At 36.9% G+C, this 15,595-nt stretch overlaps 2 protein-coding genes across 2 annotated transcripts in view; both read right to left on the bottom strand.

Annotated features, from left to right (window-relative positions):
• Nucleotides 1-15,595, bottom strand: part of LOC105678086 (odorant receptor 4-like) — a 102,752-nt gene that overhangs the window by 19,671 nt on the left and 67,486 nt on the right. The window lies entirely within an intron of this gene.
• LOC137000417 (uncharacterized) lies at nucleotides 12,599-15,562 on the bottom strand (the record flags this gene model as incomplete). The annotated part of the gene is made up of 2 exons (XM_067356871.1): nucleotides 12,599-14,296; nucleotides 14,404-15,562. Coding segments are annotated over 2 exons (1,716 nt in total), but the record flags the coding sequence as incomplete, so codon positions are not given.

Genomic DNA, 15,595 nt, shown 5'->3' with positions numbered 1-15,595 from the left:
CAAATGAAGGCCTTCAGCTTCTTGTAGCTTATATAGATTCTCAATATGTTTCCATTTAATTATGTTTTCTGTATCGTCATATAATTCTTTTACAGTACCTAGCGCGTTTCGCACTAGTTTCACCATATGACATGGATCCAGAAATACATATACATTACTGTCATTAGCTGGGTGTTTAAACCAAGGCTGAAATGTTAATTCCTGTGTGTGAATATTGCACCCAAGACTTTGTAACATGCTTATATTAGATGATAAACCATCACATGTTAGCGATACTATTAGCAATCCAGCTTCCTGAATAGCTATTAAGCATTGCGTTACTAAATTGCCTTTTTGTTCCGTATTTATGCCGTTAATTAAATAATACGCAATAGGTAACTTCCAAGGCGCATTAATACACACGATACAAAATACCAATGCTTCTTTGGCAAGTTTTGTTTTATCACATTCGATATTACCATAATCTATGTAACCTACGAATTTACCTTGACAATAATCAAGATGTTGGCGTATAGCCATTTCATCGAATATTAATGTACCTACTAATTTATATGGAACGGAATTAGCAAATTTACGTATAGCATCTAAAGCTTCTGAATTAATCCCCGGCTCTTCACTAAACGAACGGTACCATTTTGATATGGTCTTTGAATGTGGTAAACAATTGAAAAATTTAGAACAAACATAGTTATACGTTCTTGGCGAATAATAATGTAAAGTTAAAGCAAATTGTCGTATACTAGATTTATAACTTTTTGATATAGGTAATTGTTTTCGCTTTCGTATTTCTTGCTTAATAAGTTCTTTTGTACCTGAATTGAAATCTTGCAGTATATTGACTTCTTCTGCTGTTATAAGATTCTTTTTTGATAGTTCCTTCAATATCTTCTGTAATAAACAATTTTTTTCAGCTTTTTTTTGTTTATAAGTTGTGACAGCCAAATTTCTTTTTAAAGTTGCTATTTCACGTTTGTGTCTTTCTCGTAATCGACTCTTTGTTGGAGAGTTTAATATTCTGTCAGGAGAAATACTTGTAGAGCGATGCGTTTTTCCAGAATTAATATTACTTGTTTCTGATAGAGGAACCTCTGCTATTTTCATTTGCTCATTATCTACAATAATAACATTATAATTAGATCATGCTTATATGCATAAATTATTACAAATTAAAGAAAAAAGAATAAGGCTGTTAAGTACCAAATTATTTGATTATTTTTAATGTAATATTTTAATAAATCTCAATACTCACTAGCTCCATCACTTTGTACATTTTCCTCACTGTGTATTATAAGTTTGCTAGAATATTCTTCAGATAACTTAAACATAGAAAATAATAGGTTAAAACGCATCAATATGTACATAAATACATACTATAAATAGAAATAAGCCTATTTGGTTGCATCTTATTATTAGTGCTTTTTAATAATATTTTTGAATTATTTATATAAATATATGGAAAGTATTTGGTGCACAATTTAAAAAATTAAAAAATATAAAAATATATATAAATTTACGCAAAAATATTATTGAAAAGAACTAATTGTAAGATTCAGCTCTGACCAAATAATCTTATCTCTATTTAGTTAAAATTAAAGTTTCTGAAAATTTGTAAAATATTCCATTATTGTCATTATTATATTTCATTATATAAATATATATATAATTTCTATTAATTATTTACAAATGGAACAGCATTTGCTTTCAGCGTTCGACGCATATTATTCGTGTCATAATCCATTTCTTTAAAATGAGCAGAACATACAGCACCCCATTTCGATGGATTATTGAAATGTAACACTTCGAACCACTTCTGCCGCTTCTCATTATTCTTTGAAAATCTAAACAAATAATTCAATTATTAAAATCACGAATTTCATATATAACCTAAAACATGATAATAGTTTATATACTTACGAATGAAATGAAAACGAATGATTTAGTATTTTTTCTTTTTCTTCTTGTTCACTATTTTTTTTGTATTTCCGGTTTTTGCAACCGGACACTACACAATAACTCATTTTTTTTCAATAAAAATGATCACTATTTACCATTGTTTACCATAACCTAACCAATTTAACCGCACTAAACGTCTTCACGTGTGCAGATGAGTCGAACGTTTCCGAGTCTAACCGAAGATTATCGAATTTACCTGTTCTTTCCCCTTGCGTCGATTATCACACCCCCCCTTGTCTAAAAGAGCAGTTTACGCTCTGTCTTTGGTTTCCTAAGTCTATGAGCTACACTGAGTGTTGTTAGAAAGCAAGATCTATAGAGAGAAGGTTACTCAGTAAAACCGGTTGAGGGCGAGGGACGATGAAGTAAGGGGGGAACTAGAAACAGCTTGATGGCGAGGGGCGATGAAGGAAGGGGAGAGCATAATTATCTCATCGACAAACAGTAGCTGTCTGAGATAGCTTCTGTTTGCCGATGAGATCATCATTGCCCCTTTTGCCGCTCGTCCCTCTCTGCATTTGCCCCTCTTGCCGCTCGTCCCTCTCTGCATTTGCCCCTCTTGCCGCTCGTCCCTCTTTGCGCATGAGGTAACTTTCTCTCTATAGATCTTGGTTAGAAAAGATCAAGATCTATAGAGAGAAGGTTACCTCAGGAAAACCGGTTGTGGGCGAGGGACAATGAAGTAAGGGGAGGAGCTAGAAACAGCTTGATGGCGAGGGGCGACGAAGGAAGGAGGGAGCTAAAAACAGCTTGATGGCGAGGGGCGATGAAGGAAGGGGAGAGCATGATGATCTCATCGACAAACAGTAGCTGTCTCTCTCTTTCAAAGTTCTTCCTTTTCTAACTGTTTCTAATGTTACGTCCTAACCTGGAGGGAAAGGGGCGGAGTCAGGTATACGGACGGACGCAACAATAAAAGTATGAATTTGTGGTGTTTGCTCGGTGGTCGGTATGAGAGGAGGCGACCGCTGTTACGAGCGTATAGCTATGTAATAGATTATTTAGAATAAATCGGGACACGTTTGTGGAAAAAGTCTTTATTCGGTGTTGCTGGTTTGAGTTTTGATCGAGAACTGAACTGGCGAGAATGATCTTCGTTTAAGGTGCTGTAGGAAAATAGTAGCGGCGGAATGTTTATTGGAAGGAGGCGGTTTTGTCAAAGGGAAAATATGCGTTAGGCATAGGGACAGCGTTTATGTTTATTACAGTTATCGAAGGGTCATGTGTTTAGGATCAAGAAAGAGTAAAAATAAAAAAGATTCAAAGATTTGAATAAAAAGAGTAATCTAAGAAACTATAAGTTGCAGCACGTAACACCGCGCGAGCCGAACGGTTTTCCCTTGGTTGAGAACAGGTCAACGATCGTAAGGATCGATATTACGCTGTTAGAGGCCTCAACCAATCGTTCGTGGTTCCCTTTTCTGGTCAAGAGAATTAACTCCTACCAAGGGCGGAACCTCGTGCAATTTTCAAAAGGAGAGGTGTTTGAGAGAGAGAGAGAGAGAGAGAGAGAGAGAGAGAGAGAGAGAGAGAGAGAGATGATTGTGAAAATTAGACTTACTACTTGGATGTCTTCGAAATGTATTTAGATCTCCAATTCTAAAGTCCAGGTGTAGTCGGCCTTGAGGTGTACTTGATCCTCCTGGGGTCAGTTAGTGGTATCCGCACTGGGTCGATCGGAGACTGATTGCAGCTGAGGGGGATGAGAGTGAAGGGCAACGGCCGATGAGCGTTATATCCTTCGCGCCGGGAAAACTGATCGGAGGCGTTGCACAGCTCCTCGTATTTGTAGTCAAAATAGTTTCTTTGAACACCGATGTATTCTGAGTTGTCTTCCGTAACCGATCTCGTGTACTGGAGAAGTAATTGGCGCGCACGGTATTTTATTCCCCCACGTCGCGTCTTAGATTTGGGTATGAAGGATAATGTCGTCAATCTGAAAATTCCAGGCTAAAAGCGTGCGGTGGTCCGCACCACGATTAGCGGGGATACAGAAACCAAGTACAACGTGCGGTGGTCCGCACTGGAGCAAATAGTTCTGAGTGCTGATTCAGAGAGATAACTGGGTGGTTGGGTGTTAGGTAGGGTGTAGGTTGTACGCGAGAAAAGAGATCGAATAGTTTTAACAGACACTTTACTGAATCTATTTTGTTACAAACACTTACAGTCACTTAAAAATGTTGCGAATTATTTCTGAGTCCCAATATTCAAACTGTTCGGGTAATACTAAAAGTCTCTCTCTACTAACTGGCTGACTCTCTAACTAAAAACTCCGCTGACTCTCGCTGGGTCCCTTCCTTTTATACTCAGATTTTTTGGTTTTGGAAGGGAGGTATTCCTTAAGATTTTGGATCCTTGAGAAAATCTTAGGGTGGAGGAAAGTAATAAAGATAGATTTCCAATAGGAAATCGAACTTAAGGATAGGCGAGAATAAGGCGAGGTGCCTGGTGGTGGTATTTAGTGTAGATGCTATAAAATTTTATCGGTGCGGACGTAATCATCGCCGGAAACTCAAAGGACAATTTATCTTATCAGAAATTTCGATATGTGTCTGAAATAATCTTAGTGAGTTTTATGGTTTTATTTTTATTTGTAAAGGCCAAATTTCCATTAGAGATCTCTTTGAGTTTTACCGACTGATCGTGAAAAAGTTGCGCAAAGAAGAACCGTGTAGGATGTAGGACGTAACACTAACTCTGTCACTCGCTCTCATTATTGACTTTCATGTGTCAGTTTAAGAGGTTATATAGTAAAAATCGAAGGTACGTATATTAATTATTTTGTTTGTTATTTCCCCTAACATATTCAAATGAACAAAACCGAAGAAATAATTTAACCCACATAACCTAAACAATATTTCTTTTATCTAAATACATACAATTTTTATATTTTATTAGCAAATATTTGAAAATTGTTAACACTTTGTAAATTTTATCATATAAATATTCACATTTGCAATGTTGAAACATATATTACAATTTCATTATTTGAGTTTGTATCATAATAAATTTGTGTATGATGCTTTTTATATTACCCTAGAATTGTACTTCCATTTATGAATTTCAGTTTCAATTTCAATTTCTTGACAATTTTTGAGGTTTTTACAATTAAATATAAAAAATAAATTTCTTTTAGTATTTCTTTTGTAAATAATGCATATAAACAGTAAATATTATTTTTTAAATAATTTTTAAATATGTACTATTTTTTCTTTTATTTTACTACTTTACAAATTATGTTTTTTGTGTATATCCCCAAATTATATTTTATCTTGCCGCTTGCCCCGCTCAGCATTTGCCCCTCTTGCCGCTCGCCCCGCACAGCATTAGCCCCTCTTGCCGCTCGTTCCCCTTTGCGCATGAGGTAACCTTCTCTCTATAGACCTTGAGAAAGGATCCATTTTCTCGCGCACGCGTATCAAGAGCACGTCAGTAAAGTATTGAAATCGACCATTAAAGGGTTCCGTATGGTCCCTATTGAACTGTTTAAAAAATTTTTCTAAAAGTTTCAAGAAAATTAATAAAAAAAATATAATATCTAAAATAAAGTGAAGTGTGTGCATGTATGTACGATTATATGTATATACAGGGTGATTCGAAATAACCTGATGTCCTTGAAATGTCATATTTTTGAGCGAATTCTAAGACGATTTTGTCTTTTGCAAAATTTTGTCTGAAGCTTAGTTTTCGAGTTATAACGGAAAATAGTTCGCTACTTACGAGTCCGATACAACGGGCAGGCAGGGACGCGTCATAAGACTAGCGCCCCTCTACACGGTCAATGTTATTGTATAATATTTTATATTGCATAATATTATTGATAATTTTGATTTTACATTGAAGTTTAAATTATTCGTGTATTTCCTATACAATATTGTACAATTATTATTGATCGTTTAGGGGGGCTATAACGTAATGCTTCAAAGTGAAATATTCGATGATGCGAGTTTTACATAAGTGACAAATAAATTGAAAATACAAAGCGAAGACGAAGTAGTATCACGGTTTGATTAAATATTCTTACCTTGAAGAGAATCGACGAGTTTGTATTTCTTTGTGACGATTGTCTGTCTTGAAAATAACAGCTTCTCAATTTCACTTGACACTTCACAATTTAATTCAAAACATCACTGTATTTACTGTGTTTAATCACAGTACTTCACTTGTATCTCGAGTATCACTCGTAAATATCAATTCCCGCACAGATTAAGGGCCACTGCTTTTCCGTAACGCGTTACGTTGAGTTAAGTACTTCAACGCACAGAGAAAGTCATAACGTAGCATAAGCGTACACCGAAAAAATCATATTCTCAAATATATACTTTATAGATATTCTTAACGAATAAGAATATTTTCCTCTTAACGTGATGGTTTTTAGAATATCTTCTTAAATTAAGAATATATATTCTTAATACTTCCGCATGCGCAATTATGCGCAACGTGCGACAACGTGTATATGTCGTTTACTGCGTGTGTTCTTGGTTCTTGCTGTTATTCAGTGTTCTGTGATTTGTAAAAAATAGATAAAAAAGTGACTAAATGGTTGGAAGAAGAAGATCTGAGCGATTTAATGGAAGTATTTGAAAATGAGTATAAAATATTGATAAAGACTGAATTGTGTTACTCTATATTGTAAGAAACTCGCGAGATAATGTTATAACAAACTCACGAGATAAATAAGTCTCGGTCGATATTGGTAATAGCGAGTATTATTTATTGTATAAGAGGGCACTAAATCTTGTAAAAATTGCTGGCGAGAGCTGATTGGTCGGATGGCGAGAGAGCCCTTTGGAGGGAAGAGAGGAGAGGACAACAAAAGAGCTGGACAACGGTTTCTCGAGGCATTTTGCCTTGCGAAAGTTAAGAGAGAAAGGAGAGCGCGTGTAAAAGAAAAGAAAGGACGAAGACGAGGAGAGAAGGAAGAGGAAAAGTGAAGAAGATTAGCGACACGATTAAAGAAACGTAGACACGGAGATTTGGAAAAAGAAACCATAAAAATAATCGCAAGGAAAGGAGCCGGTTACTGCCTGACTGTGAGCTAAGTGTGAACCTCTTTTATATTTCGTATTCCTTGAAGACATAAACTATTCGCGAGATCAGCTTTCGTCAGACTTTTGATTGGGTAAAGAGAAATAAAGAAAAAGATCTGAACAGTTACTTCTAATATTCAAGGGCATTATTTAACTCTACAATCACAGCCAGCTCTTCTATCCTGAATTACTTTCATGAGTCTAATCTTAACGACCTTTCTGACGTAATTTTTACAACGTTAAAGATACGCAAAGCTTACAATATTTATGTGTACGTGCATGCGTGTAAAAAATCTCTCAATTTCCGATTCTAGACTATACAAAACTTCTTTCTTTTTTCAAATATTTTTATTATAATTATTTATAATTAGCTTAACCTTTATTCACAAATGTCCAATCTAGCTATTTATCTAACCTTATCTATCTAACCTTAAACTTATTGCATATGCATATGCATTGTATGTACTCTGCAATCTAATATATACATATATTTAACATAATATGTTGTCGTTTCAAATTCTTGTTTTATTTTCTTTCCATTAATCCTTTCTTAAATGTAATTTCAAGATGGAATTGCATTTGCACTTTTCATTGAATATGCTGCAAGCTATTGTGCTTTATTTCTTGTGCTTTTTCCTAGGTCAAAAAATAAGTAGCATGAAAAGATTACTCGCTCTAAATGAAGAATTAATAAAAGAATTAATTCCTCAGATAGGATTGCGAACAGGTTTTCTTAATAGTTGAAAGCAGCTAGTAGTAAGTGTGCCTATTGTTTAAGATTTGCTATATCGAAGCATGTACATACTTCAACTTTCAATCTTCAATACATTTCACTCTTTCTTAATAACATTTTTCTATACGTTAATATAATGCTTATATTAAATAAATGTTTATGATTTTTATTTGCAGGCCTCTAAGGAAACATTAATTATTTCAAACGACACACAATAGTAATAACTACATTATCTGAAATATCTGAAGTATCTGAAGTATCTGAAATGCGTGAAATACCTGAAGTATCTGAGTTATCTGAAGTATCAGAGTTACCTGAAGAATCTGAGTTACCTGAAGTATTTGAGAAACCTACTTTTGTAAGATTATAAATATATATATCTAAAATTAAATTATTTAAATTATTTAAAAAATTTCTAATTAATACATTTTCATTTATTGGATTTATATAGCAGATTTTTTTAAATTTATACTTTCAAAAATGTCAAACTATTACTTCATGTACAACTTCAAAAGATAACATAGTTAAATGATGTTTCAATTTGCTATTTTTTTTTTAGATAATAATTTAATAAATTAATTCTGTATAAATAAATGTAATTGTGAAGAGTTAATCGCTTCAAATAATATATTTTTCTATTTAAAATTTTTTATTTAAAAATTTGACATCAAAATGAAACTCTTTTGATTCAAGTGGAAAATTCTTTCGTAATTGAAACTTATTTTTATTTTTTCCAGAACCACTTTATTAAGCACACTAATTTTGATTTAAAAGAAACGTTATTTTTACCTTCTGTTTCAAATATTGATTCAACTCAAGAAATTAAGAAAAAAGATTCAAAGAAAGAAAAGAAAGTGTATCTATAAAAACAAAAAAAGAAAATCCTAAATGCCAACAGAGTCGACACATCTTATCTTTTAAATCATCAGAAAAATTAACACCTTTGGTTCGTAAATCTTTTGACTTATTATTCATATTCAGTAATATTCATATTCAATACTTTTTTATTTCTTGTATTTTTAATATTTTTAGAACTTCAAAAAATTTTTGGAAAATCATTCCTTAAAAAGTTATTCTGCTCTTCATAATTTTAAGAAAAAGGGAATGCTCACTGATTTAGATAGATCCGCCATAACTGAAACAGTAGCTAATGCCATCCTTCAGCTGAATCACTTGTAAATATTTGTTTTCTGAACTCTTTAATGATATTTTTAAACAATTTGAACTTTGTCTTCTTTTTGGTTTTTTTTTTAAATAGGCCGACATCTGCAGAATACAATATTGCAGCAAATAAAATATGTGAATTGTTTCCGTGTGAAACTAAGGTAAAATTTATAATCAAAAAAATTTCTTATAAAATTACATTTATTCAATTATTTTTTTTTATGTTTAATGGATGTCTTTTTTTTATCTGAAATATAGGAGTCGTATTATTGTCCGCCAGCAGGCAAACATAGAAATGCGTCAGATAAACTTCCTGATAAAATAAAAAATATAAAATACCAAGTCAAGAAAAAAGCTGCTGGTTCTTGGACCATATCTGAATCTACTTCTATTCCCAGTGAAAATAAGGCACTATAAAACGTGAGTATTTTTGTCTTTGCGCCATTTTCGCTCCATTCCCTCACTCCTTGCCCTCTCGCCCTTTTAGCTTCTTAGCTCGCCCTCGCTGAGCTAAGAAGTTTATGGTGATTAGGTGAGAGGGCAAGGAGTGGGGGAATGGAGCGAAAATGGCGCAGACGGTGGAATACCTACATCTTTAGTGCTCTAGTGAAGGTAGAATTACTCATTCTGTAAACCTGTGTGGACTACTTGCAGAGGTCTCTGGTAAATTGCTACGAAAGTAACTGCCCCGAAAAGGCGGTTACAAATAGTAGAGGAACTTCCTGGTGGACCCCTGGACTACAGGGTCTCAGAGTGGCGGCTCGTAGGGCCTGGAACAGAGCCAGGAACACGGGCCGCCGATCCGACTGGGAGCTCTCTAGGAGGGCACAGAAGGAATATAGAGACTCTGTGGTTAGGGCGAAACTGGAAAGCTGGAGAAAGTTTTGCGAGGAAGTAGAGGGAATGCCTGAAACGGCAAGAATCTGCAGGATCCTCGCTAGGAACCTGGATGCGACTCTGGAAGCCATCGCACTCCCTGATGGGACGGTGGTAACTGGAGAGCAATGTCTGGAGCATCTACTGGAAGTGAGCTTTCCGGGCTTCCATAGGGAGCAGGGAGAGCTATTTGCATATAAGGAGCCGGGCTCACTCAGAAGAGCCCGACAAGCGGACTAGCGAATGGCGGCCAAGATTGTCATGCCCGAGAAGGTCAAGTGGGCAATTAACACCTTTAAGCCCTACAAGTCAGCGGGACCGGATGGTATCTTTCCGGCTCTTCTACAAGAGGGACTGGAACAGATCGTGGGCCCACTGACCCGAACCTTAAGGGCTTGTATCGCGATGGGCTACACACCCAGCGCATGGAAACTGGCCAGGGTAGTCTTCATTCCGAAGGCGGGAAGAACGAGCTACACCAAGGCAAAGGATTTCAGGCCAATTAGCCTAACATCGTTTCTCCTTAAGACATTGGAGAAGCTGGTGGACGCGTATCTGAGGGAGACAACTCTGTGGAGTCACCCTCTCCACAAGAATCAGCACGCGTATCGTTCGGGCTATTCCACCGAGACTGCTCTACATCAGACGGTAGCGTTTATTGAGGAGCAGCTGGAAAGGAGGGGCTACGCGGTGGGTGCTTTCTTGGACATAGAGGGCGCCTTTAACAACACACCGCACGAGGTAGTGTGTGAGGAAGCCGCCAGAAGGGGTGTCCCGATAAAGCTCGTTGAGTAGATCCGGGGCATGCTAGGGAGGCGTGTGATGACTTCGCTGAGAACTGCGAAAGTCTGTGGGTGGGTGGGAAGAGGCTGCCCGCAGGGCGGAGTACTTTTCCCACTTTTATGGTGTCTGGTAGCAGACGGTTTATTAAGGGCACTGGACGATAGAGGCTTCACTGCACAAGGCTACGCGGATGACGTGGCAATACTTGTGCGAGGCCCGTTCCTAGAGACGCTTCTAGAGCTCATGCAGGGGGCACTGGAAGTTGTAAAAGAGTGGTGTCAGAGGACAGGTTCAGCAGGGAATCCACTGAAAACCGGTCTTACTGTCTTTACTTGCAAATACAAGGTGGGCACCATTGTGGGACCCACTCTTGGAGGAGTAAGGTTAGTTCCGACCGAATCGGTGAAATATTTGGGAGTTATCCTGGATAAGAAACTGCTTTGGGAGGAGCACCTTCGTAATCGGTGCAAAAGCTTGTGCCAGTATTTTTGGACGTGTAGAAGGACCTTTGGCCAGACTTGGGGCTTGAAACCGAGTATGATACACTAGATCTACACAGCCATACTTCGCCCCAGACTGACATACGCAGCCGTAGTATGGTGGACTAGGGTGCAAAAGAAAACAGCCAAAGTTGCGCTGGAGCATGTCAGGGCTCTGATTTTGAGAGGGGCCCTGGGTGCTATGGTTACGACACCAGTGGCGGCGATGGGCGTAATGTTCGGCATCGAACCATTTCATCAGGTGGTGGTGGCTGCTGCAGCAATGGCGGCATACCGTCTGAGATGCGAACTAAAATGGAAGAAGGGAGCCCGGCATACGAGGCTGCCGGAAGACGTTCTGCTGAATCCGATATTCAAGATGCGACAGGACAGAATACCTATTATTCGGGCTTCTGATAGGCGCTTCAAAATGCATATACCGAGGCCGGAGGAGTGGGAAAAGGAAGGTGGAAACTTAGGGGCTCGAGTGCGTGGAGGAAATGTCTGGTATACGGACGGCTCCAAGACGGACACGGGCTCCGGGGCCGGCTTCTTTGGCAGTCGAGAGGGATGGAAGGAGAGCATTTCTCTCGACAGTTATGCCACGGTATTCCAAGCGGAGATTGTGGCTATCCTAAGCTGTGCTCAGACCGTACGGAGTAGGGTAGAAGCGGGAGAGCACATCAGAATTTGTACGGACAGCCAGGCAGCCATCAAGGCGCTGAGGGCTCCGACAATAACGTCGCGGTTGGTTCGGGAGTGCAGGTGCGTTCTGAACGAACTGGCGAGAGAGAGAGAAAAGTTACCGTTACCTGGGTGCCGGGTCACTCGGGCATCCAGAGTAATGAATGTGCGGACCAGCTGGCAAAAGCGGATTCAGAATTAACGATGGTAGGACCGGGGCCGGCCCTGGGAATCCCCTTTTGTTTAGGAAAGAGGAGGATCAAAGAATGGCTCCACAGAGAACATCTAAGACACTGGAGAGTGGAATCTGAGTCCAAATGCAGACAGGCTAGAGCTCTGATGGAAGATACCCCTAATAGGGAACTGACTTGGAGCATAAGGGCTCTGAGTAGGAAAGATGCCAGAACAGCGGTACACATACTGACGGGTCATGGCACCTTAAACTACCACATGTACAAGCTTGGGCGTAGCGATACATCCAAGTGCAGGGCATGTGGAGACGACGAGAAAACAAGCCTTTATGTGCTCAGCGACTGTCCTGCACAGGCAGGGTTGAGACACAAGATGCTGGGCTCAGCACTACTTGGGCCCGAGCAGATCAGGAAACTGTCGGTGAGGGATCTGATTCTCTTTTGGAGAAAAACAGGTCTCTCATAAGTAAGTTTATGAGGGGAGGCACAATGGACAATGTCTGGGTGCCGCGGGCGGTGCTTCGAAAGAGGAACGCCCCCCCGTTACAATATTATTATTATTATTATTAAAATATTTGTAGTTTGTTAAAATGTATAGTATTTTTTTTATAACAATAAGAAAATAATATTTATTAGGCAAATATCCAATGCAGAGATATGATTTTGTGTAAATCAGGTTTACAAATGTGTAGAGTAACGATTAAGAAGTGGATAAATTTATAACTTTTCTTAATTGCTTAATTTCAACATTTTAACATTTTATACATAAAGTTGTTATGGCTTTTTTTATTTTTTCAAGAAGTTGTGATCCAAATGACTCTGCAGTTAAATCTGCAATTACTCATTTAAAATACGATAGTATTGAGTCTTGGCCTAAAGTTTTGCGTAGTTGGCCAGTAACACATCCTTTACACTTTCAGTATCTTAGGGAAACTAGACCGATATCGCAGCTACAGAAGATAGACAGACCGTCTTCTGCTCAATCGCAGTCTGCTTTAGTAAATGATTATTTCAAAAATTGGCCTGTGTTTTCACTACCAAACGGATATCTACTGGTAAGAAAATTGAATGTACATATTTTAAACGTAATGCTCTTCCTCTCTTTTCGATCTTTTTCTTTTCAAATACATTGAGTTAATTAATTTGCAGATTCAACAAGATTTTAAAGAGTTATATCCTGGCAGAGAAGATGGCTTAATATCAAAGTGGGATTCAATCAAAGAAGCGTTGATTAACCTCCTTCATGCTGAAGTTTCTAACTCACAAGGGAACGTTCACAAGTGTCCTCCCCCCCCGATTTGATTCTCCTTGAAATATGTTGTAAAACATACAATTTGAGGAGACACGTATTTTTTTATAGCTGCCCTATCTCAAATTTAAGGGGTGAAACACCCCTTTGAAAAAAAAACGGTTTTTTTCTTTGTGTGTAACTATCGCCAAAACCGTAGGAGATATAAAAAAATGTTTCAAATAGAAGTTGTAGGGCTTGTAATGGGCTATATAACTGTGTAGTTGGATTTTCAAAAAATGTTATTTTTTTTTAATTTACCCTCACCCCTTGTTATTATTTTTTTGAATTTCAAAATTTTTGTAATGACAAAAGTTGTAGCATTTTTTACGCTGAATTCAACCATATATGATTTTATTATGTTCCGAAATCGCATCTTTCAAAAATGAGTCATCAAGTATCACATTATATGTGTCGCGCTGCATGACGCATCGTTTATATCGCACTTGTGTTGTGCAATAGTCGCAAAATAAATATAAAAATGAAATATAATATGTTATCACATATTTGAGGAAGAAAAGTTTACTAAAATTGTTATTAAAGCTATATATATTAAATTTAGTCACACCCGTTATAGATGTTACAATAATGATACTCTATAAAAAAATGTTTTAAACATAATGATTTTCCGCACCAAGAACATTGTATTACAGCTATATCATTGCAATCTTCAATGTCACATGTGCTTGATGTTTGTTCAAAACTAAATTCTACTGGATTTTTAAATGTTTCTGGTCTTTCATTCGTATATCCACTTTTAAACCATAAATATTTAAATAAATTTTGATATCGAGGAGATGATAACTGATTGTGTATTAAAGATTGCAATTTTATAATATTATTTCGCTGATGTAAATTTATATCATAATTCAATAATAGAACAGTATCCGAAAATCTTCTTGCAAAGTTTTTCCAGATTCTAAACCCGTAAACATCCAACGGCTGTATTTTTCCTGTAGTTCCTTTCGGTATTACCATAGTAGTAACTTGTTTTTCCATTGGTGTTAAATCAGTAACAATTGCTAGACATTGCCCGCTCCATGAATCCATAAGAAGAACACTATCGCGGCCTACATTTGGAAAATAAGCTTCTTCCAACCATTTTTTAAAATGATCTATAAAATAGAAAGAAAAGTGTGAATAATAATTATAATTATAATAATATTTTTATATAAGATTAAAATATATTATAAGATATAAAAAGCTAAAATTTATCTCATACCTGATGTCATTTTACCGGATTTCAAAGCAGTTACAATAACATTTGATGCTCTGAATAAATTTTCTTGTACTCTAGGCCCAAAAGTACCACTATGTTCTTGTAATACGATAAACAAAGGTGACAGTAATTTTCCATCAGAAGAAATTGTTGGTTGAATAGTGTACGAATGTATAGTTGATGATACTGACTGCACCACACGGTCTATTGTCTTCATTCCTTGGTTAGATAGTGATCTTCCAGAGTGGATTTCTAATTGAAATCCACTTTGATCTGTATTATATACATTTTCCAATCCAAATCGTTCAATGAGAGGTTTTACTACAGTTACAAAATTTTCGGCTTCTCTTTGTATATTATGAGAATCTTCTAACGTTTTTCTTGTAATGAATTTTGTTATTTTTCTGGACACAATTCGATAAGACTTTTTAAATCGTAATAGCCAACTAGGAGATGCTTGAAATACAGGATCTAAATCTCCTATTTCTCTTTGAGCTTCCAAGGCCCATCTTTTTATATCAACATCATGAATTATTAGTCCTGTCTGCACAGCTACATTAAATTTATCATGAGTAGCTTTGGAAATATGAGATAATTTTTCAAGACGATTTCCACCGTGCTCTAACTGTTCTTCCCATCGCCTCAATTGACGTACAAATGAAATTCTTCTAAATGTGTGTTGTACTGACTTGAAAGGACGATTTTCTTTGTCCGACTGCCGCCAATATTCAACAGCTCGGCTTTTGTAAGAAACATCAAAATTGTCGTCATCATGGCATTGCCAATTGTGAGAATTTGAATTATCTTTATTCCATGCTTCCTCATTTTCTTCAATAATTTCAAAAGTATGCAATTTATCAGGTTCTTCATAATCAAGCGATGTTTCTTCTGTCACTTCTAATCCGTTAAATTGATGAATATTCTCCAATATTAACTTCTGAATATTTTCTTTTAATTCTATAGGCGTAAGCCTAATGGATTGTGTTCGACTTGGTTGAAATATTGAGACCAATTTCTTAGAAAAATATAATTTATTTTTCCTCGTCAGAGAAGTAGAGTAAAAGTACAAGTTTTTGTTTGATTTGATTAAGTGCGTCAGAGGCGCTTTCTCGGCAAGAGTGTAAGGCCGAGAATCAAAAGAAAAATTGACGGGCGCGGTAAGGAATTACCGGCCGCGTCTTAGTGTGTTGAACGG

Source organism: Linepithema humile, chromosome 6 (genome assembly GCF_040581485.1).
Source record: "Linepithema humile isolate Giens D197 chromosome 6, Lhum_UNIL_v1.0, whole genome shotgun sequence".
Classification (NCBI taxonomy): domain Eukaryota; kingdom Metazoa; phylum Arthropoda; class Insecta; order Hymenoptera; family Formicidae; genus Linepithema; species Linepithema humile.
This window is presented reverse-complemented; position numbering and strand designations above follow the sequence as displayed.